This window comes from Mirounga leonina, unplaced genomic scaffold (assembly GCF_011800145.1).
Source record: "Mirounga leonina isolate KUSES-001 unplaced genomic scaffold, KU_Mleo_1.0 Mir_99, whole genome shotgun sequence".
NCBI classification, from domain to species: domain Eukaryota; kingdom Metazoa; phylum Chordata; class Mammalia; order Carnivora; family Phocidae; genus Mirounga; species Mirounga leonina.
The window spans coordinates 7,206,923-7,231,477 of NW_023270971.1; the positions used below are offsets into that span (position 1 = coordinate 7,206,923).

The following is a 24,555-nucleotide window of genomic DNA, read 5'->3' on the forward strand; positions in this document are numbered from 1 at the left end:
TTGGAAATGGGTGAGACTTGGGGAGGAGGGAAGAGGAGACACCACATCTGGTATTTAGTGGGTAGGGCCAACAATGTCATATGGTCTATAAAAATAAAGCAAACGCCATTGAGATCATATTCCTCATTCCCTATAATACATGGAAGATGGAGGGGAGGGGTGGGTGAGGACAACTGGAGTAAAGACTCAATCCTTTGAAAAATAGCCTCAGATAAATGAATTAGCAAATAGAAATCTCTTTCAGGAATTAATAGTAACATCTACTGCAGGGACTTTATTTGTACCCATGTGTGATTTTTATTTTATTTTATTTTATTTTATTTATTTGAGAGAGAATGAGTGAGAGAAGGTGCGCACATGAGAGAGGGGAGGGTCAGAGGGAGAAGCAGACTCCCTGCTCAGCAGGGAGCCGGATGCGGGACTCAATCCCAGGACTTCAGGATCATGATCTGAGCCGGAGGCAGTCGCTTAACCAACTGAGCCACCCAGGTGTCCCCCCATGTGTGATTTTTAAAGAACTATTTGGAGAGGTAGTAACAATATGCTAGATGCTTCTTGTAACTTGTTGCATAAGCTTAGAAAACAAAAGGGTTGCTTCAGTAATTTCAGGTGATCAGAATGGGATGATTGTGGAGTTTGAAATAGCATTGGACTTTATATGTCAGATTTGGCATCATGGTTAACACTATGAAGAATCCCAGTATCATTATTTATGTTACTGCTGTTAGAATAAACATGACACCCTAGATAGTATATATTCACACAGGTAGAAAGTGAAAATAGGTTAGGGCAAGATTTTCTGTAGGCAGCATAAGGTCATCACATTCAACCTTTTCGGGTTTTAAAATGCAACTTTTCATCTGTAAGAATGGCCCAATATACAGTTCTTTTCTCCTGAGCTTTAAACCCTTCACCCATGAGTATTTTAGCTAAGTAAGATTAGTTTGGTTCAATGGGTCTTCCTCTTTTAAGATCTTGGGCCTTACAAAAATACATTGTGTTCTTTTGTGGTGAGGCTGGGCTTTACTTGTGTATTCCTATGTTTTCAACTTTTTGAGCTATTGCGGGAAGTAGTGAAATGGGTAATCCAAAAATCGTTAATTGGCTTTGGGTGGTGGGTAGGTTACTAGCACAGTATTGGTTGAACTGCACTTTGGTTTTAGGCTAGAAAACTAATTTTCACAATTACCCTGTGGATTAGGTGCTATTTTTCCCAAAGTAATAGATGAAGAAGAAATTGCATCAGAGCAGTTAAATTTTAGGTCTCTAAGTCATCCATGTAGTAAGAGCAGATTGGCTTCCAAAATTGATGCTTTTTCTCTAGAGCTCTAATGCCTACGTATTTACATTTGAGTGATACGCTGAAAAATAGGACATGACCGTAGTAAGTTACTACAGTACAGAGACCTGAGCCTGTAAAACATTCAGAGAAAGGTTAACATTACTCTTCTCCATTTCCTTTAAGGTAAACAAGATAAGCAAACACTGATTTTACAGGGCTCCTTTTGATTTGTATAGACTGTGGTAACACAGTAACAATGACTTGTTCTTAGGTTATTTTCTCATCTGGTTTGTTAATACATGTAGTACAACCTTGAAATCTGGATGTAGAAGGTAACAATATTTTTATAATACTTAAAGCAGGTGGGTTTATAGCAGTTGTGTTTTCTGCTTATAACTACCATCCTTTGATACTTTTCTTCATCCCTTTATTTGAAAACCCTTGTAGAGTTTAATAATTTAGTCGGAAACGTGGCACTTTATAGAAAACAATTTGTTAGAATCTATATGGAAATCTTTATGAGGTTTAAATTTATAGACCATTGTTTATGCTGAGTGGCTTATTCCTTTTAAGTAAATGGTTGCATTTGTCAAATCTACTGATCTAAAGATAACTTATTGAAGTTTTATTTTCGTGCTACTTAAAAGAATCTCTGCAGGAACTGCATACAAATGAGATGATTGACCCTTTTGTTCAGCAGTTTTAAACCTTGTTAAAAAAAAATAACTTCAACATTTATTTGAATATGGGATTTTAGATAACCGCTTGCCATACCACAGATGGGCAGTGGACAATTAGACGTAGTCTTCCACAAATGTTTTAGAAATCTTAAAGAATGTGTTAGAAACTTAGCAACATTTTGTGTGGGAAGTTGCTGATCAAGTAATCGCCATGTGGCAGTAGATCAGTAAAGATTTCTGGTTTTAAGGTAGTAATACCTTTTGGGATTTGTATTTGTTTACTGTGATGTTGAGGTTCTGGGGACCATAGGTAGGCTTGTGAACTCTTAGGAGACTATATTAAAGGAGAAATGGTAGCACATGTGAGATAAAACTTATTTACTTCTTAGTGGATATGTAGCTAGCTCAGGATAATGCTGAAATTAGTCTGCTTTGCTCATGCTTTCATAAAACAGTCTCATTATGGCCTGAATGAGTAAAAAGTTGATTAGCAGTGGTCTAAAAAACCCATGGTTTTGGTTTTGATTATATTTATATATTGGCTTAGAATTAAGCTTGTTCACTTTCTGATTATATGACTTGCTTTGAAAACCTTGGACAGTCTCTGTGTCTCTAGTTTCCCCTTGAACCTGGTAGTTTGTTTTGTTTTGTTTTGTTTTTTAGTTCCCTACAAGACGTTCTCTTGTCGGGAACTAAAATAGTACTGGAAATCAGTTCCACAGTTACTTCCATAGACCATGTGACCTGGCCAGTTACAGAAATCTGTACACGTTGAGTACTTTGGAATATGGCCAGTGTCACAGATCCCTAAGGGACTTACAGCCATCCAGTGTGTCTTCATCTTTTAAGAAAGCAAATTAAGGGATTTTTACCAAAAATTCACTGTTGAATTTAACAAATATTTATTTTTCAGAACCCTGCTTATGGGAAGTTTGCCTGTGTTTTTGGTAGTAATTAGATGATTATATCTTATTCTGGATGTAAACAAGTTTTAACTATTGCTGTAATTAACCACCTTAGTTACTGATTTTTCCCCAAGCTTTGATGTCACCTGTTGGATTTTGGATTTGGTTTAAATTCTTAAATGTTTTTATGAAGTGTATATACATTGATTTGGCCCTTTTAAATGAAGACACTATACCGAAAAACTGGCATAAAGAAGTTAGGGGAGAAGAACAGGTCTTCTTTTCTTTAAAGATTCAGTGTATGCTTAAGTAGATTATGTAGAACACATCATGTTACAAATGAGTTTATACAGGTAGATGTTAGATTTTGAAGAAAGGATGGAGGTGGAACTTAGCTGATGGGATAGCAATCATTTGTGATGTATATGGAAAAAAATCATAATCCTAAGTGAGAAACATCAGAATATTTAAAGTTTTTCTTCCCATTCTGATTATTAACCATAAGAGGCAGGAGAGAGTCCTAGAATTCTTTGAGTCATAGAATGCTAGTGCTGGAAAGGACTAAAGAGTTTGTACATCCCCTTCATCTTTCAAAAGAGAGATGGCTCATCTTTCAAAAGAGAGGGATTATTAGCACAGAGTCCCATATTGGCTTGTCGAAGTAACATGGAGCGCCGTCAGGGTCACCACTCTGCCCTAGGTTCACTGTAGGAAGCCAGAACTGTTAAGGTCAGGATGTGGGGAGAAAAGGGATGGAGCCACATTTTATATGCTTATTCAGTTGCTTCTATAGCTCGGTTTTCATACCCAGTTTTTCTCTTGTCTTAATGCCCAGTTCTACCAGGGCCTGTTGTCTAAGGACATTACCTTGTGCTCCCCTCAGGGATGGGTTTACTACTAGCTGTCAGAAAGCTATTGGGTATCCTAGTGTGTTAATAGCTGAAACTCAGCTGTAATTTTCTCCTGAATCCTTCAGCATTTTGCATTCTGTACATTGTGGTGCTTTTTCCACCTTGTATTGTTATAACTGTAAGCTCCTAAGGGGCGGCAATTTGGTCTTAGGCATGTACCCTGTTCAGTGCCTGGCAGCGCCATGTTCGTATCAGGGTCCTAATCTTCCTTTCCAGTGACTTCTCCCATGCTTCATGGAGGTGGTGCGCCAGCCCTGCTAAACTGCTTAGGATTTTTCTGATAAGCCTGGCATTGCGGATTTTGTGGCTTCAAGTGCCTTCCTTCTTCCCTGAAGATAGACTTGCATCCAAACCCCCCTTCCCCAAATCTCTTGCCATCAGAATTAAGTTTTTCAAGACCCAGTTCAAGAGCATTTTTCTTTTCCCTAAGAGAAAAGGTTTGCAACAGGAGTGGGGAGCGCCCTTCTCGGGGTTGATTTGGCCAGAATTTGAAGTGGGGAGCAAATTCTTTCTTGTCTGGTTCTCTTCTACGTTGTCCTTCCTGTTTGAGATTCTGTCCCATCCTTCATTTTTAAAAATACGTGTTCATAGAGCACTTTATAGATTTCTCGTAGCTCACAATTTGCCCCTTCAACCTACAATTAGAATGACCTGTAGCTGTTTTACTACCTTATTAGACCATAAGCTCCTAGAGGCAAAGGACTGGGGGATTATCCCTGCATTTCCCCAGAAGGTACAGTGACTTCCATGAAGAGAGTCCTTAAAAGATGACTCACTGGGTTGAATAAATTAATGTATTTGTTTTCATTCTCACAAGTGAGGCATGCCTGGAGATAGGACTTAATAAATTGTAGGCACTGTGACAATTCATAGTGGAGGGATTTGTTGGGGAAATTTGAGGGGTGGGCAGAGGAGGGAGGAAGTCACTGGTCATTCAGAGGTACTTCCATCCTTAGTCTGGGTGATAGGCCATTTTTTTCTGTGCCCCGTATATCCCAGACACTTTGTTCTATGCAGAAGGATTTTATGTGCCAACTTTCATTTCTTTACACAAACCGAGTCCCTTGTTCTCTGAGTTCATGTCATCACCCATACCACAAGTCTAAGTCCTCTGCTGCTTTTTTTCTTACTCCAGCAAAGTCCTGTCAGTGCTACCTCAAGTCTTTCACATCTCTTTTCTCCTCACTCAGATAATCTCAATGGCCTCTCAACTTCCTTTACCTGTTCTGACCCCCAGGCTACCTTATACACAATATTAGATTCATCTTACTGAAACATAGCTCTGACCATGTATCCCATGTATGTGTTCTATCTTCCCTGCTAGACTGTAAGCTCCTTATGGGCAGGATCTGTGTCGGAGTCATCTTTGTATCTCCCATAGTACCTATCAATAAATATTTCTTGAATGAACCAACATAAAGCCTTGTCTTAAGTGAAATGATGTTTTCCAGGTTCATTGTAGGTTCCTCGCTGAGGTAATCACAGTACTGCAGAAGTTTCTTTCACATACAAAGTTGGTTAAACAGTAACAACTAGGAGTTAACCACAGAGAAAATTTCAGAAAACTTTAATTTTTTTCCATTGGAATCAGCATGGATATGTGTATATGGATGGTTCAACAAATATATTTTTATATACATGTATCACAGAAATTTTACATTACATCTTCAAACTGCAGAAATAGATTTTTTTTTATAAGCCAAAAAATAACTGCCATAACTTTTATGACTTCATGCAAAAAAGGGGGAAGAGTTGAGGGGTAAAAGGGAATTGGTTGTTTCAGGTTAAGGGTCGTAAGAAGTAAAAATGTTACATTAAGGAAGCGATTGCTTAACACGCTGCTTAAGGTGGTAGCCAAACAAATCCTTAACTGCAGCATTAAGGCCATACCAAGTTTATACATATATACAGAGAAATTTCCATATAAAAGACATACTATCACATTTTCTTCTGGGAAAGGATGAGGAGCTTTGTGAGTAATTCTGACCCAATTTTCCAGGCCAATTAATTGTTGAAGATGTCCCCAGGATCCTTCTAAATCTCTTCTACTTTGGCTAGCTGTCAGTTACTTTTATGTGGGCTTGTGACTTTTGTAGTCTTTTACGTGGAAGTATGAATCATCTTGAACCTCTTCCACTATGGGTGATGAAGCACTTTGTAGTTTAACTCACCCTGCCCAAAAGCCCAGCATATTTTTTTACATATCCCGAAAGTATTGGAATCACAGTTGGAATTGTAACTTGCAGTTGTCTTACCTGTAACAGACTCCACGGCCAATGCTGGCATTGTGACCTGAAGAATTAAACAGTGCCTGTTCTTCGGGGTTAAAATAATTTTTTGAGTAGTTAAAGTTTAATGAACCAAATTGTGAGGTTTCAAGGTAACATCCCCTGGACCTGTTGAAAATTAACACTTTTACTCCCTGTATATCATGACATACTTAAGTTCCTTTTTGGAAAAAAGGAAGTGTAAAATCACTTGCAGAAAAATAACATGGGGTTTGCTTTTCTGTCTAAATATCAAATCAGGCAACTTTTAAGACAAAGGGTAGGTCTGTTGTGCAAATACCTAAATGCGTGAAATGGGGAAAATCTAAGGGCAAGTCCTTTGGAGATGACTTCAGTTAGGCAGAAGTCATTTGCTTTGGCAAGGTTGGGGTATGACCCTTGAGAGTGCACACTCTGGTTCTTTTGGCAGAAATTGGCCTATCTTAGTGGATGAATCTTGAGTAAAAAGGTTACTAAGTCTAAGATAAATTATGTAAGTAAAATACCCTTTTCCCCACTGACTGAGCCTTTATTTGATAATGTTATAACTCCTTTAGAATGTTTTAAATCAGTCTAATACTGCTTTTTCATTAATGTTGTCTTAGCTGTGAATTGGAAATCACTAGTAGTCCTGTTTGTCCCCATTTTCCAAGTATGGCTCCAGCATGTTTACAACAGTTATGGCTGCAAGGTAATTCATTCTCCTCCTATGGGTTCCCTGGGCCAGTCAAGTTTGAGAATGAGGTCTCTGGAAATGGCCTATCTTGAGAGGACCAAAGATTGTGATTTGGAAGCCCTTTAGTATGTTTGAATACTTAGAAAGTGAGCACTCATTGTCCTTCCCAGTCATGCACCAACCGCTCTTAACGCAAAATGATGCTGGCTATTTACATTGCAATAATTTAATCTGTTCTAGATAAAGTGAATTTAGTCAACAGGTCAGTTGTGATGCTGATCTACACAATGAGACATGGACATCCTTTGGCAGTCTTGTTCTTACCTAGAGAGCTTAGAAGTGTTAAGGGTTTTGTCTTGGGCACTTTGTGGTTCACTTTGTACATTTCAAGTCTAATGATAGCAGTTGAAGACATGTGTCCAGCTTTTAAAACTTATTTGGAGGCCTCTGAGGTACCTGCTATATTTTAGTTTTAGAAGTAGAACTTGGCTGCTTAGCTTTTTTTTTCCCTTTAGGTAGTCATTTTATCTGTGCCCAATATACTAAATAGCAAGGTGCACCTATGGGAATTTTCACTCATCTCATTTTAACTGTCATTAATGCTGAAAATATTATAGTGGATTAAGTCATGGAAGATTGGACCATGAAACTATGAAATATGAATTTTAAGTGTTCTGAAGTGCATTGTGGGAACATCAATTTCTTAGCTTTTTACATGCCATTCAGGCATATTGAGCATGGTACACCTTTAAATGAGGTAGAAATACACCTAATATGGAAACAATTGGGTTTAGCAAATGGCTTATTTGATACTTAAGTACTACTTTTAAACAAGATTTGGGGAAGTCTTTCATTTACAGGGTAGGTAATACCTATTGCCCCACAATATTCTTTCTAAAGAATTTGCCTAAGAAAGGTAAATTGTTCTGAGAAAACAACAACAACAACTATTTACATACTTCCAGTAGCAATGACTTGATTAAAAACCAGTGACATTTTGTCTTTATTTTTTTCTATTCACATTTGGCTTCTCCCCTGCTCCCCCATACCCTTTTTACTTGTGGACATGATCTCATGGTTTGAATAGGGAAGTTCTCTCTATAGAGGTTGGGAGGAGGCCTTTCAGATGCAGCTAAGAAATAAAAAGAACATGCTAGACTGTATTTTCCTTCTAGGTCAGCTCTGTTTAATATTTCAGATCACAAAAGGTAATAGTATTTGGACCACAAGCTCTCCTTTAGAAACATGTGCATTGTATTAAGTATTGGCTTGATAGTTGACAAAGATAAACTCTAGAAGTAACTAGAATCACTGTAGAATAGTGAGCTTACTGTAGAACCATGACTTTACCATACCTCTGTTATCCCCTTTCTAGTGCCTACCTAGCACAACTAAATGCTTAATACTTGGGTTGAATTGATGCCCTTGAAGATGTGAATTTCTAGTAGGTATCGTATCTGCTTCTTAGGTGAAGGAAAAGATAAGTTCTCCCAAAATAAGTACAGGGAAATCTGAATTAGGCTGGAAGTGTCAGCTCATGGGAAGAAGATAGAATGAGCTGCTCTGCCCGTGAAGGGAATACCGTGTTGACTGGTCTTTGAGAACTGCCATGTTCCAGAGTCCTGATTCCTTATTCTATATTTAAGGGGTTAGATGTACTTCAAATCCATCTTTCCAAACATGCCTAGCATTCATTACACTTTAGCCAAACAGATAATCACTGTACCTTGTATATGCCCCTTGTTTTTTACCTCCAAATTTTTACGGTGTTCCTTTCGCTGGAATACTCTCCCCATCCATCAAAGCCTCCTCTTTAAGGTACTGCTGCTCAAATGGCCCATAAGCCTTGAAATGTCCCATGGTTTATTTTCTGCCTGCTCCATGGCACCCTCCTTTCTCTGCTAATATTTTCTGCACTTGTATCATCCCCTCCTATACTGAAAGAAAAGAGGCTGTGTTTTATTCGGATGCCCTGCTTTTAAGGCATACTGCCTTGCCATAATAGATTTAATAGGCAGGTGCAAGGGATGTTAAACACAAAGCTGATAGACTGGAAGGAGCATACATATTCTAGTCCTGACTGACACTTAAGTTTTGAGACTTGTTCACTGAGCTTCCACTTGTAACTCAAACCTTGAAAGGCTGAACTGCTTTCTCCAGGCTGGGACATTGCACAAAGTCATCTAAAGGCAAGTCTGTAGCAGCTTCCGGGAGACTCACTGAATCTGACTTGAGGTCACTAAGTAGGGTCCATTCAGAGTGCCCCTTTCCTCAGCAGCATCCAGAGCTGCACAGAAAGGGGCTGCCCTGGTCCTCAGAGGTAGCTAAGACCTTCCTGGTATCACTGCTATAGCTTCTGGATACAGCTGAAGAGACGTACATGAAGCCAAGTGGGACCAAGGAAATGTAGTAAGCAGAGGCCTTGTCCCATGAGCTCCTGTCTGGCTAATTAGGACACATCCAGTTACCCAGGGGATTAAGTCAGGAACAAAAGGACTTGGAGACAAGCTGCAGTTTCTGCTTAGAATAATTTTTTTGTGGGGTATGTCCATATATTTCTCTGTAATTCCATTTTCCCACTTTATTTCCAGAGCCTGGATGGGAGTAAAGAATCATTAGAAGGCCCTCCTTTACTGGAACATTGGTCAGCCTGCCATTTTTAATACTCTTGTCACAATGGTATCTCGTATGAAGAGATGCTCCCACTTTACCTGAATGCCTGCCTGAAGGAAGTGGTTTACCTGTGTTAACCCTTTGAAAGGTGGGTGAGACCACAGTTATATAACTCCAGATAGCAAACTGCTGTGGAAAATAACCTTTGGTTTTAGAGTCTTAGCTCAAATGTCCTGTTCTCCATGAGACCTTGGATTGTCCCTATGAGACACCGTTTCTCTGAATTCTGTCTGTGCCTCTGTCACCGTATCTCCCCTTGATGAGTTACTCAATATCCACAATCACATCTCACTGCACTAAGTTGTAAGATCTTTACTTAGGGATGGTGTTTTTCTTTCCGTTCTTGTGCCTTGGCATTGTTTGTAGTAGGTTCTTAGTCGAGTGGATGTTTTAAAGGAATTCCGAACTTAGGAAAGACTTCCAGAAAAAGTTGAGTCCTTACTCTTGATGCTGGCCAAATCCAAGCCATTCCAGGCACCCAGTGCTCTCATGCAGGACTACAAACCAGCGTTTTCTCACTGTCCTCCAAATGGCATATATTCTACCCTGCCTTGTTGCTTACTCATTTTATTCTATTCCACAATTCTACAGCCAGGAAATAGCCCCATATCAACTCTAAATCCCTCATACACCCAAAAGTAGATTAGTAGGCTCTCAACTTTTAAGGTGGGCTGAGAGATTTATATTGTTTATATCCAAGTTCTACCTCCAAGTTCTGAGAAGAAGGTGGCCATGGATTGTCTTGTTTGGTTCTTAAGAAGAAGTTTGATTTCTAGTCTAGTACAAGATAGTATTCCTTGGCATTTAAGAGATTATAGGAGCGTAAATTTTTGTATAAGTAGAATGTACCAAGGCAAAAGGGTCCATATTTCTTAGCAGTTATAAGATTCATTTAAGTTAAAATGAACTAATAAACACCTATATACTTTTTTTAATGACAGAGTAAATCACCACATCAATCACTTGATTTTATACTCAATATTGGGAAGATAGAGCTTTTTACAGGGGAGGGGTGACTAAGGTCACAGCCAAATAATTTGTTGAAGATCAAAAACAGGGTAAGTGGAAGAGGTAAACACCTATCATGCCTAGTTCCAAAACTTAGCTTCCTGTTGTCCATAGAATCATATCTGAACTTTGGCAAGACTGACTTGGGCTAATAAACTTTCTGAGTTTCGGTTTCCTCATCTATAAATTGGGAAGATCAGGGCCATTGGGGGAATTAAATTCTGTAATTTAAGAATTGATATACAGTAGGTGCTCAATAGCTGTATTGTGATATTCAGGGTTCATTCACAGTCTTTTACTGGTCCACATGTAAGTGACAACTGTTTACAGAGCTGTATGTGCTTTCTGTGTAGGTGGTATTCAAATGATACCTGGGCGAAAGGGATGTAGATGCTTAATAAGTGGGCTAGAATTTAGGTCTTTTCAGTGTGTGTATAAGCTCTGAGGTCAGCACAGAGGGCTGGTCCTGAAATGTCACTGAATAGGCTGCTCTGTAGGGCTGGTGGATTTGGCTTTTGGGGAGCCAGCCTCCATTCTGAAAGCAAGCTCTTGGATGACCTCTTCTGGCAAACAGAGGAAGACATGGTAAGAGATCATTAAAACGCTTTATACATTGTTTACAGTGAGGGGGTGGGGTTAATACGGATTATGTCATTTTATCCAGACAGTGGACCTGTGTCGTGGGTTTTATTGTCCCCAAATACATAAAGAAGCTGATTGCGTGCCTACAGTAGTTGCATCTCTGCCTTCTTGGAAGCGAGTGCCCTTTCTGCTGTACTAGAAAACCATGAATGGGTATAGAGAGGGTAAGATGAAGAGTGGGACCCCCTTAAGTCTGGGGGAAGTGCTCTTCTTTTTTTCAGCAGCTAAAAGACAACTGGAGAAGTGGCTTTAAAAGAACTTCACTGCTGGGGAAGCCCTTCAAGCTCAACGAATTCAGCACTTCTGTTGTACAGATAGGAGAGCTGAAGCTTGGAAGGGAAAATATGTAAGAATTGTACAGAGACCATATGATAACCACCTAGAGTCTAGAATCACCATTTCACTGTAGTTGTGTCATAACACATGTATCCATTCTAGAGTAGGGTAGGAAACGACTGGTTTACAGTGTGGTTTCTGTTTTATTATGGGAAATCTAAAATTGTCTTTTTTAAAAAACGTCTATTAATTCTTAACCTTGGAAACAAGAAGAAAGTTCAATCTGCAATATTCTCCTTAATTCCAGGGCCAGATGAAGAGAGAGTGAACATCGTTTGTCATAATGTCAACCTATGAACGTTTTGAAGAGATTCCATCGGTATAAAGCATAAATATGTCTTTGCTGAGAAAGATAAGAGCAGTGTTTTCTGATCATAAGGAGTGTTTGTTGGAGCTACAGGAGTGTGGAAGCAATTTCAGACACATCATTGCCAGGGTGTGGTTTTGTTTGGGGGTGCAGCACGGCCCAAGTCCAGCCACACCTGCTATAATATTTTTTCTTTTTATTAGTATAGCCTAGCTAATGGTATGAGTTTAGATGAATCTCTGTAGTGGTCTGGAGCAGTCCCGCTTTTTCTGCCTGTAACTGCAGCTAGCATAATGGACAAATAGGGGAAAATTGTCTTAAATCTTGCTGGAAGTTTCTGGTTAGGATTGAATTGTATATGTGGGGAAACAGGCTGGGAGGGGACTTGGAGTCATTGGCATTACCTCCCTAGGGCTATCTCACAAGCTCTGCCCTGATGTGTTTCTCTTTGATTCTTCCAGGGGCTCTGGCAGAGAGAACTCAACTGCCATGGGAAATGGGTTACAGCCTTCACAGGACATACAGGTTAAAATACCAGAGTGGAATGTTGTCCTGGTGTTGGATGGGATTCTCAGGTGAGAAGCCAATCTAAGACGCAAGTCCATCAGCGCTGTCTTTCATGGCCAAAAAACCCCACCAGAACAAAACAATTAAGATTGTAATCTCCTTGAAGGCCAAGACTCTCCTCTTTCTTAACCTCTCTCTACCTGCCCACCAAAAGGCCTGGGATGGGGTTCCAAGCTTGACACTGAAACGGGGAAATAGTGAAATCTTCTCTAACACATCTTCTTTAACCCATCAAAGTGTCCAGGGTTTGCCTTTGAAAAATCTCCTTCAACTTCCTCTTTTTACAGGGTAGTGAGCAGGCCAAGAAAGGCCAAGTAGCGCCCCTGTGTTCCCATGATGAGCCTGAGGGAGCACCACAACAAGGACTCACTTCCTGTTGAACTCTGTCCACCTCAGAAGGCAGGTGTGTTTAAAAAGGATACTGAGTTTCTGAAGTTGCTTAAGAAAACAGTGGAATCTGAAGAAAGGCAGGCCAAAAACAAGGCCACGCAGGAAATTGTGCAGCAGGGCAAGTGTAGGAATGGGAGACCCATTATGCTTGCGTCTGTAAGAGACAGCGAATGTCTTTTGTCCTCATCTTAGTTAGCTGGTACTGCTCTGTAACTGGTTAATGGCCTTATGTAGAACATAATTTTTATCACTGGGCTCCTGAAGGGTGTATTTTTGGCTTGCCATTCTCTAGACTCTGACTTTCCGACCCAATGTTCCAATGGAAATTTTCCAGAACAGTGAAATTTCAAACTGCACAGGCAAGAGGAAGAATGGACATCGCAGCCTTAAAACAAACGAGACAGGAGCTACTATGTCCATTCTCGTCCCCTCCACCCCCCACCCCCTCAGAAATAAACCAGCATCTTCTGGAATGTTTGGCTTCACAAAATGAGATGCACAAGCTGATGAGACCGGATATGCTGGTGGGGAGGCAGTGGGAGGAGGTAGGGGGAGAGCACAAGAGGGAGAAGTGATGGTCTGGATGCTAGCTGAAGAAGCCTTAATGATCCTAAAAATTATTGGGCAATAATTTCTACTTTGGAACTCATTTTGCTGTTCTAAAGAATGAAAAAGCACCTCAGTTATTGCTTTAAATAACCACACAGCTCCATCAAAACAGCGTGTAATAGCCCCACGTTTGAACAAACCTATCTCCTGCCATTGCTGTCTTCACAGCTGGAGAGATCCTGAAGGAAGCCACAGGATACTAATTTGGTAACGGCACCATCTATTCTGGGCCCTCAAGGTTCTAGATTACTTGGGCCCGGCGGATTTTTCAGAGTTCTCTATTTCTGCTGGGATTTCAACCTGCCCAAGGATATTCTCCTTATTCATTGGGATTTCAGGATACTGTGAAACAAAAACCTTTCCAACATATGCTTTTCCTTACACCGATACAAGTAGTTAAACAAGCCAGCTCAAACAAAACAAGGCGTATTTCTTTTACTCCTTCCTTTGGTCAGGATAAGCTCCTATTTCTGGCTTTGTAGAGCTGCAGGAAAATAGGAAGGTTCTCAATTCAAATTTCTGGAGTTGGTTTCTGAGAGAAGGGGCTTAGTGGAGGACGAAAAGATAAATTACATTTTAAGAACATGCTTGTTCTTAATTTTTGGTCTGGCCGGTTCTTGAATTAAAGACGCTTTATATCAGAGGGTAGGAGGCCCATTCGACCTTCCTCAGCAGACCTTACTAGCGCCTCAGAGTGCAAGCTTTCTAGTCAGTCTGAGAAACACAGCCCAGAGAGAAAACCCAATCTTGCCTGCCTCTTCAGAGTTGGGGTGGAGGGCGGGCAGAACGTACAGAAGGTGCTTGTGGAATAAATCTGATAGCTTCCAGAGTGGTACTCATCGTCCCTGGGCTGGGATTCCAGTCAGCCTGGGGAAAAGCTGCCAATCTCAGCTTGGCCCCAGTCCTCAAGCTGATACAGATTGTACCACCAGCAAGCCCTTTTCTTGCCAGCTTCTACTAAGGAGGCAGTTACTGCAGACATGATGAGAACTCCGCTCCTTTCAAGTTCAGTGTGCCGCAGTTAACTAAGGAGTCTCATTTTCACAAAAGACTGACTTATCCGTGATGGTAGCAGCTTAGCTGGGGCACTGGTCTCTGTCTGCAATCTAATATCATGGAGGCTCACAAAACACAATCTCTTTTTAATGATGCCCATAACAATGTGTACTCTTTTTTTTTTTTTAATGTGTACTTTGAAGGAAAGGAACCAACTCCTGTCATATTTATTTTCTCCCTAGTATGAAAAAATAGTCTATGAAAAATACTGATAGGCCTCTTAGAGGGATACATTTCTTATTTACTGACAGCTTAGAAGAAGTAATAATTTGGGTCAGATGACCTTCTCTTATCTTTCTCTCTCTGTCTCTCTCACACACACTCTGCATCTTTCCTATTCACTCCTGTCCTTGGTCACTCTCTATATAGCATTGGCCAAGGCAGACTCTTGAATGTTTGAAAGGACCAGAGGGTGGCAGCGCTGAGCCATTAATTTTGGCTGCTCTTGAAACTAATCTAGTTAAGTTGTAAGCTAAGGTGAGAAGTTCCTGGTATCATCTGTCTGCTTAGTTAATATTTCTTAAATCTGACTCCTAGGAATAGCTGCAGTTTTGGAGGTGGGTGAACTCACCATCTGCTCTATACCAGTATCCAGTTCTACCTTCGTGCGTAAATACTGGTCTAGCCACATAGAGTTTGAAAACCAGTAAACCACTCATTACACCTCAGTCAGTTTCCCCCTGCCACAACATTTGGCATATGTAGTCCCAAAGTGTGATATCCTCTGTGCACAAACTGAAAGGGAAACTAAGAAAGCATTGTCCTGTGTGTTGGAGGCACCTAAAAAATGTTTTTGGCCTAAATCATCTAGTTTGATTTTTTTATAGTGATAAAATCCATGTAATTTATTGCTAAATCCTTTCTACATTATACATTGATGGTAATGCCTTCTCTTTGAGCATGCTTCATTTCTAATTCACAATGGTATTTTTGACTTTATCATGATGTTCTTTTCCCACCACTGCTCATCTTTGATAAAGTAAAGCAAAAAGAAAAATCTGCAAATGTTCCAAAGAAGGTAGGTCCATGTACATGTGCATATATATGTATGTGCACGTCTGTCTAGAGGGTTCAGAAATTAAAGTGACATTAAACTTTTCATTGTGTAAACCTCCTATAGTTCAAGCACACGGGACAGTTAGAGCTGGAAGGGGTTAGAGATCTGTACCACTCTCCCCATTGTGTTTGTAGAGGAACTAAAGCTAAGTCATTTACCTAAGGTTCCCCAGCACATTAGTGGTAGGACTAAAATTCAGGTTCTTTTCCACTATAATGTATTCACTCACATTTATTTTCCATGAGGAATACCAAGTCTGGAATAGTTGGAGCAAAGATTTCAGTGACCTTTCCTTTCTGTGTCTCAAAAAGATGATTGTGTTGTCTGTTAGATACTGTTGACTAGACCTGGCAGTTCCCAGTGGGCCCACAAGTTGAATATGGTGGCAGAAGTTCAGGGACCCAGCAGAGGCTGGGCAAATGCCCCAGTGATTTCTCTGTTTCGGAGCGATTCCAGACGCCTCACACAAGGAGCCCGGTTTGAAATCTGCAGATGCTCCTGTTTGAGTGGAGGCAGAATGTCTTGGAACAACTGGTGTTGTCTTCAGTCCCTGACACAGGCCTAATGCCTTTGCTGCCGGATCACCTCGATTTCAGACATTCTGAATTTAGTCTGGTAATGAGTAAACTGGAGAAAAGGGCTTCTTTAATTTTTTTTTTTAATTAAATAACGATTTTCCCCTTAAAGTGAATAAAGTGCTAGTGAAAGGGGCAAATAGCCTCTCCAGTGACTCATGCGCCACTGAGGGATTGAGGATTTCCTCCCTTAAATAAAGTGAATGTCGTGCTAATAGCAGTTCTGAGACTGATACTTGAGTCTTGAACTGGTGGTACTTATTCAGATCCCTCTGTTTCCCTTTTCCTCCTTTAGACACAGTTTGTGGTGGGGAAAAGGATAAAAAGACAGTCGTGGATGAGAGCGCCCCACTCAGGATTGTGGGCTCTATCCCACATCATCCAAGGCTAGAATACAATTTAATTTTCTGGTCTGCACACGCCACGAGAAGGGAAGGCAATGACTTACTGACCTTGACCCTGGATGTAAACAATTTTTTCATTCAAGCCTCAAAGCCAAATCCTCTTTTGGCTGCACAGTGCATTTTCTTTACCCAAATCACTCTAGATCCTTGTCTTTTGGCTTGGTGTTTTGGGCCTCTAGAGGTATTAGCCATTGTGCCACAGGGAATGGGAGAAATTTCCCTCGGGGAAGGGACTTGAGGGAAGAGTTAGGGTCCCAGTGTCTCCCTTCTCTTCTCCCTCACACTGGGGATACTCTAAAGACCCCTGTGAAACCCCAGGCCTCAGGACAAACCGACTGTCTGCCGTGTCCCACCATCTACCACTACTTTGATCCAAAGCCAAGACACTAAAGTGCAAAGGAAGAAACGTAGCCCAGTATACCGGTCACAGGCTGCAGCAGGGAGCATGCCCCAGACAGCGGTGCCATCATTCAAGCATGATGCTGTTGGCAGAGAGGACAGAGGCTGCTCCTGTCTTTAGCAGTCCCTGTTGCAGACCCTCCATCAGTGAACATCCGTGTCCTTCAGCAGGGTCCCCCACCCCTCACAATTTATTTCCTAGTCCCTCTCCTTTTTTCTGGAGTGCCCTAGCTAACCTGGGGTAGTTCTAGCACTTCAGAGTTAGAAGGAAAGAAATATTTGTCTAACTTTCCTAAATGTTAAAGCTAAGCAAAGCACCAAAAAGGAAAACAAAAAGATTTATAAAAATATAATGGGGTCATCTCCCCATGCTTCCCACATTATTTGTGGCATATGAAATGTCAAAATATAATGAACAGACTTTCTAAACATTACTGTTTCTTTCCACCCGTATATATCTGAGCTGCGGCAGCCTCATTACTACCCTTTCACCTCTTAAAACTTCACTTTGTAGAGCCATTATAGAATAAATCTACTTCATCCCACCAACCCCACCTTCCCAAATACATACCCACTTGCAGTTCCAAAGAGACTCTCCAAAAAAATAGACATTTGAAAAAAGTGCATCTGTTTATACTCAGTCTATCTGCATATTCTTGAGATTATTACTTTTTTTTTTTTAACCGTAAAAAAGATTGCATATTGGCAATATAATGGGAAAACCATGGCGGCCATTTCTGGGTGGCAGTGGAGGGTAAGTGGGGTGGGTGTTGAATCATAGAAGCGAGAGGGCTCAGAGAGGGGCAGGTGTGGTCCTTAGCCTTGAGACCTGAGGATTGAGGTGGAGTTGTCTTGATTATCAATCCTTGGGTCTCTGAGATGTCCCATCTCCTTAGCCATTCCCTCTCTTCTCTCCACCTTTCCCCATTTCCACTACCCATGGCCAGGCCGCATAACCCTCTGGAAGCAGAGGTGGGATGGCTTTTTGGCATGTGTCCACCCGGGCCGGTTTGAAGACAGGCATGGCATTTGGAGGGCTGTGATATGGGACACATACCAGAGCAAGCTTTGTGACTGTTTCCACTCTGGGAAAAATTGTCCATCACTTCTGTGGCTTTAAAAATTTAAGCAGTTACTAGGCTGATAGGTTTAGAAACAAATCTTTTGTTCTTGTGGTTTTGCATTAATATTAAGCATGAATATATATCATATATTACATTGCTTTCCTTCTGCTCTGGGGCAGACTGCACTCTCCTTCCAAATAGGAAAACTGCCCAGCCCATGGACTCAAATTTTTGAAAGCTGTTATTCCCCCACTCCCTATCCCCCCACTAACCCTCCCCTTCCTCCTGACCCCTCAGCTCCAATATTAGAAAAGCCCCTCCCTACCCCCTCCCAGCAGCCCACCCACGGTTAAATAGAGAGTGCCACATTCTAAGATTCATGCATCACTGCATTTTGCTATTGCACATAGTGCAGAGAAAGAGGGAGTTGTGTATGTGTGCCCCCTCCCTCTCTTCTCCTCCTCTTCCTTAGGCTCTCAGATTCCTGTGCTATTCCCACTCTGCCCTCTCCCAGCCTCCCCACGCCCCTCCATCCCAGACCCGTCACTGGTTGTGAACATCCTCCCTGCGGACGATCTTATAGATGATCCAGTAGAACATGTTGAAGATGAGGAAGGCCATGGGGAAGCCAATGCGGGATATTTTGTCGATTTTCTTGGCCCTCTGGATGAAGAGTTTTCGCATCTCCTCCGGGGACTTAGATGGTGCAGGAGGGGGGTTGGTGGTGGTGGTGTTGTTGGTGCCTTTGACCGAGATGCCATCTTTGGCCTGCAGACAGGCTGGGCCCATCCCGTAGGCAGAGAAGTTGAAGCGGCCCTCTCCGGCCTCATCCTCCTGGAACAGATTCAGCATGGGGCTCTACTTAAAATAAGACAGGGGCTGGGCACCCTCCCTGCAAGGCACTCCCCTGGGGGCCAGGCCAGGCCCATCTGGTTCTCCCTGCCCCCCTGCCTCTACCATTCCAGGTTTCTTAAGGCTCTTAGGCTGGCTGGGGAGTTACGCCTTATAGAGGGGCGCCACTTGCATGCTGAAACAGATTCAAACCAGGGGATAGGAATGTGGCCTAGAGTCTGCAGACCAAGTCCGGCTCGGTCACTTGCTGGCCATGTGGCCTTAGGCAAGTCACTTCTCTATTTGAGTCTCAGGTTTTTTTTACTTCATATTTTCCTATAAATGGGGGGAAAGATTCACCCCACTACAACCAAGGGTTCTTTTGACCATCAGAGGTTATAGATGAGCAGACGTTCGGATGCTGTTTTTTTAGAAATCGGGACAATTTGGAGAGATCCCCTGCTTTGCCTCTGTTGCCTTCTTGCCCTTCTCCCCCACCCCATCCCCCCAGTTGGTGTGTTCTCGGGCATGGGTTGGGGGAGAGAGCAAATGCTGTGGGCCTCAGCCCTGTTTTACACGCCGCCGGGGAAGCCACAGCTGCTTCTCCCTCCACATTCCCACAGCCCTGGCATTTGTGACCTCAGACATAGCTCTGGATTAAGTTACTGTTCAAAGCCCTTCATCCTTTGGCTCCAACTTACCTTTACAGGCCTTTGCCCTTCCCCTTACCTTATGCTTGGCATACCTGCCAGTTTGGTTGCACTTTGCCAGTCCCCCCTGTGCATTTCTCTCACCCTGCCTTATGCTCACTACCAACACGCCTCTGCCCGTATTCTTCTAATGTCTCTCTTTCCCAGCTCGTGGTGATCTTCTGATCTGACTCGTGCAGACACTGTTGTCCGCTCTCATCATGTCTAGCTTTGTGATCTTCCCCTGTGAGCTCCGCGCTGGCACCGAGAGGCTCCCATTGTCCTCCTAGGGAGGGAGACAGCCTATCTTCCGCTTGTTCCTATGTAGAACAGGGCTGACAGAGAACAGGAGACACCGTGTATGAGCCCCTTTCCAGCTCTGTTCCTGCCACCCTTGCTTGGGCCACCCCACAGGCTTGTTGTGACAACTTCCAGCCAGTCTTCCTACTGCCTCCCGGCTGGCCCCTTCAACCCAGCTGAGTTGTCTTAACACACATCGTATTGGTCATCTTTTGCTTGAACTCTTTAATGGGCTGTCACTGGCTTCAGGATAATTAAGGTCCTTACGTGGTGAACAAGGCCTTAGATGGCCCGGACTCTGCCCTCTCCAGTCTCATCTGTGCTATTCTCTTTCCAGCACCATATGCACCAGTCATCCCAAAATATTTACAGATATTCAGACGTGCCATGCTCTTTCTTTTTTAACCATGGGCCTCTGCTCAGATTGTCCTCTCTTCCGGGAACGTACTCCTAACCTCTGCTTCTAACACCTTCTCTTTCACTGAACTAATGTCTTCCTTGGAAGCCTTCCCCGAGGGCAAGAATAGACGAGGTGCCCCTGCTATGTGCTCCATGAGCTCCCTATACATCCTGCTCTGTTGTTTTTTTAAAGCTCTTATCACATTATGTTTCTTTAAAAAAAAAAAAAAATATACATATATATATATATATATATATAATCTTTATCTCTTGCAAACCTTTTTATTTTTTATTTCTATTTTTTAGAGAGTGCGGGTGGGGGAAGGGCAGAGGGAGAGGAAGAGAGAGAATCTTAAGCAGGATTCACGCCCAGTGCAGAGCCTGATGTGGGGCTTGATCTCAGGACCCTGAGCCGAAATCAAGAGTCAGACTCTTAACCGGCTGAGCCACCTAGGCGCTCCATATTGTTTCTGGATTAATGTCTGTTTCTCCCATTAGACTCTAAGCTCCATGCAGGCAGAGTCTTATTCATGTTCATTGCACCCTGAACACTGAACATATGAACAGTGTTTCTGGACATAAGCTCAAAGCTCAGTAAATATTTGTTGAATAAGTAAATGTTTACCAGTATATCTTCACTACTCCTAGCTTCCTTTTTTTTTTTTTTTTTTTTTTAAATGGGGTTGTATTCTTGGCACCAGGAGGATTTGAGACATGGAAAATGCTCAAGAAATCTTTGGCAAATTGTTGAATCTGGTCCAACACTCTCATTGCAGAAAGGGGGAAAGAACATGTGCTGGGCAAATAGATCCCAGTAAATACTTGTCTATGAGTAGGGCAACAGTAGAGGGTTTGTGCCAGGACCAAGGAAAGGAGTTGGGGGCAGCGCTCCAAATTACTGACCCTGTGGCTGGAAGGGGGTCTGGGTCCAGCTCTATTGCTGCCCTTGCTGCAGGATGGGGTGCTTGAAAATGTTTTCTCACCGGGCTCTAGTTATGCAAGGGAAGCACCAAATTAATTTTATATACAGCTTTGGGCGAATTTTTCTCTGCCTTCCTCATCAATTAAACATGGAAATGGAAGGAGTGGAGGTGTGGCCTGGAGGCCCCATCTACTTAGATGATCATCAATTTCACACTGTAGCCAGGAGAAAGGAAATTCCCTAGAAATGACGGAGAGAGGCTTGCTATTCCTGTTCTCCCCAGCAGATGGCAGGAAGTGAAGGCTTGGGGATGGAGCGGTTACAATCTGGTCGTCTCCTCCTCCTAGGGAGGTTGGGAGGGTGCCTGCCCAGTATGGCTCGCAGATTTCCTAATAATCTGACTAATGAGGCCGGCCAGGGAATTTGAGGACCAGATGCTTTGTGCCCAACAAATGAGGTAACATGGGAGGACGGTGGGATTTGAGGAGCCTGGCCAAGATCACAGGCTCTGAGAAACTCAGGCATGGAGCTAGTTCCTTTTCACTCACCATCTGGGGCTGAAAACCCCCTCTGCAAACTTCCTGCTGAAGGGAGGTTTCTGCAGCCCAAGCTTATACACTGCTGATGTACAAGCCACATCCAGAGGGGCTTACTCCAAAGGAAGCACTGCTTTATGGTGAACCCAATTCTGCATCCTTGTAGTTTCTGACATTTGGGTCAATTTCAGAGCCCTTAGGAACAAGGTCACGCTGATTCAACCACACACAAGGGGCCATGCAGGAGAAATGTGAATGAAGAAATGAGCCAGGGCTGACAAAATCTCTAGTCAGAAGGGACTGTGGCAAAGCAGAGAATGCATTCCCTACCTAAGGGCAGTTCCAGTGCCCCAGTATCAGGTGGGATGTGAATCCAGTGGGACCAGAGGCTGTGACTTTTTGAATGAAGATTAAAGTGTGATTTTTAAATGCTGGCACCTTATTCTAGACTTCTGAGACACTGCTAGTGAAATTAAAGACAGTTGCATGTTGAATTTGATTTCTGGCTACTGGTTTTTGACCTCTGCCTTGGGATAAGTCTTAGTTCTTATTTGTGAGCTAATAAATCGCAGGGCTGTTTTTATCTGCTTCAGGATGGCAATATTGGTGAACAGATAAGCAACTGATGGTGTCTGGTCAGTGGGAGCCATGGGACCTCCAGCACCCACCCTGCTTTGCCACTAGAGCCTCTGTGATCCTCGTGACTTGCTCCTCCTTGCTGTTGTCATTGGCATGGGAGGAGTGGACAGGATGCCCTCTAAAGGGCTCTTTCAACACGAACATGAGCTATGAGAGAGCGAGGAGGGAACCGAGCAGGGATATCTGATCAAATCTGATAGTGACTTTGTTTATATTTCACCTGGCCCTCGAGAAAGTTTAGTTTTTCTCTGGTGTGTAAAGCTGGTAGGGAGTTGGTGAGGGTGGAGGCAGCCTTTGGAGGTACTGTAGGCCCACCATACTGCACGTCTGCAGGGGGGCTCCATTTACATTTTTGTCTCTGCAAATAGTGCCCCCTGGAGTTGTGCAGTGCAGAGTCTAGTGGCCTGATGCTAGTCAAATATTATGGACATAGTTTCCCCAAATAAGTGTCTCTTCAACAAATGTATTAACCCTCTTTTAGCAGAGGAAAGTGCAAAAAACAGCTAGCCAGCGGGGAAAAAGGAAAAATAATAAATTCCCAAGAATGTTATGTTTGGTCCATTCCTTGCTTAGATTATTTTAATAGTCAGAGGCTAAGTATCCAATGGGCAGTAAGGACTAAAACTAGAAGTCTTTTGAGAAATCCTGCCTGGCTTGCTGCACCTAAGATAGTTTTCTCTTCCAATGCAGATTTAGAAGGATGGTTATACCTGAACTCCCATGGACATCTTCTGTCTTGAAATGTCTGCCTCTTGCCTATGGTAAACTGCTACAAGTTAATTGAATCAGATTGCTGATGTTTAAGGACCATTCTGATGGAAATTCTGTGCGTGTGTAATCATTTTATTTCCTGGAACTTGTGTGACAGGAACAGAATTTAAAGTTACTTTGTAATCTGATTTAATCCTCACCACAGTCCCCCACTGTGCCAATTTAGTCCATTTTACAGATGGAGAAACTGGGCCCAGAAAAAGGTGAGTTTGAAGTCACATACTAAATAGTGATAAAGAGACAGGGTCCTCTGACACAGCACATTGTAGCTGGATAGCTAGCTATTTGACGTAGGTCAGTCTAAAGCTTGGGGGGGCCTTGGTGTGTGGCAGGGATGTGGCATGGCCTGACAGGTCATAGCATATGGGTTCTTGTTTGCCCTAATCTGTTGCTGGAAAAACTTCTGGCTAGGCTCTCTGACCAGAAGGGCTCCTCTGTGTTCATGAGTTTATCCCTTTGTCCACAGGTTCAGTAAATGCCAATGGCATGTTCACTGTATGTCAGGCATTGTATTAGGCACCAGAGACATAGCACTGAGCCAGAGTTGACATGGTCTCCACCCTCATGGAGCTTATAATTCAGTGGGAGAGATAAGCACAAAACAACTACATCATGAATGTATGATTATAAATCAAGATGACTGTTCAGAAGGAGGGAAACTGAGTTTTATTAGAGCATGATCTTTGCTAGCTCACACAGCATCCTTGTGCAGATGAGAAAAATGGCACCCCTCCTTTCTAGACATATAATTAGAATCCTTCCTCTGGCAGATACAGTCCATGCCAAAGCAGGACCTAGAGAAAAGTGCCTCGTTGGCAAGGGGGCCCGTGGAGGATACAGTCTGCATGGCCATACTTGACAGCTTTGCATGAGAACCTCACTACAGGACCTCTGCCTTGACCCAGGTATCAAGGAAGATGCCTCAGCTGAGAACCTGAGAATGAGTGCTTGGTTAACACTAAGTAAAGTGCACTGGGAGGGCATTCCAGGAGAGAACAAGACATCTGAAGTCCTGTGTGTATGTTTGAGCAACAAGGGAAAAAACTAGGGTGGTTGGTGCTCAGAGAGCAAAGGAGAAAGTGAAGATGAGGCTGGAAAGAAAAGTGGGTTCTATGATCTCCAGGGGGAGAGGTCTTTGGGGGAAATATTTATTGACCAAAGTGTGCAGCCAGTTTGTTCGCACAGACGGCACTCTCCGCAGTGGCATTTGCTGGCTGGAACACAGCCTCTGAGTTAGCAGAGGTTGGTGACTTCGTATAGATGGTTGGCCAAGTAGTTCTTTACTCACACCTTCATAAAGTGAGAGAATTCACTCTAAGGGAGCATCTTGCGTGATGCTCCTTTCTTGCAAGGAAGGAGCAAAGGCCTGGCACCTGGACATTCTACTCAAAGATCTTACCTTTTGTGGTGCAATTCCCTTCTGGAACCAGACCCTTGGAAATAATGCAAGCTTGCCGAAGACACCAATAAACGTCTTTCAGCCTGCCAAGCTTCAAGGTCACAGCTAGTTATTATCTTAGCCCCATCAGTGTTTGCTCCATCAGTTCTGTCTTCAGGTGTAACCTGATCATTTCTATAGTATTACGGTTGGAAGAGTAACTCTCTACAGAGTTTTTTATGGGAGGGGAAGTTAGGAGTTGTAGGCCTTCAATCCCTATTT

The 24,555-nt window shown here is 42.6% G+C and overlaps 1 protein-coding gene across 1 annotated transcript in view; it reads right to left on the bottom strand.

Moving 5' to 3' along the window:
• Positions 1-18,351: 18,351 nt before the first annotated feature.
• The window catches only part of GLRA1 (glycine receptor alpha 1), an 82,462-nt gene continuing 76,258 nt past the window's right edge, over positions 18,352-24,555 (bottom strand). The window contains exon 9 of the mRNA XM_034999619.1: positions 18,352-18,666. Within this exon, the coding sequence (XP_034855510.1) occupies positions 18,352-18,666 (315 nt within the window). The remainder of the gene's footprint in view (positions 18,667-24,555) is intronic.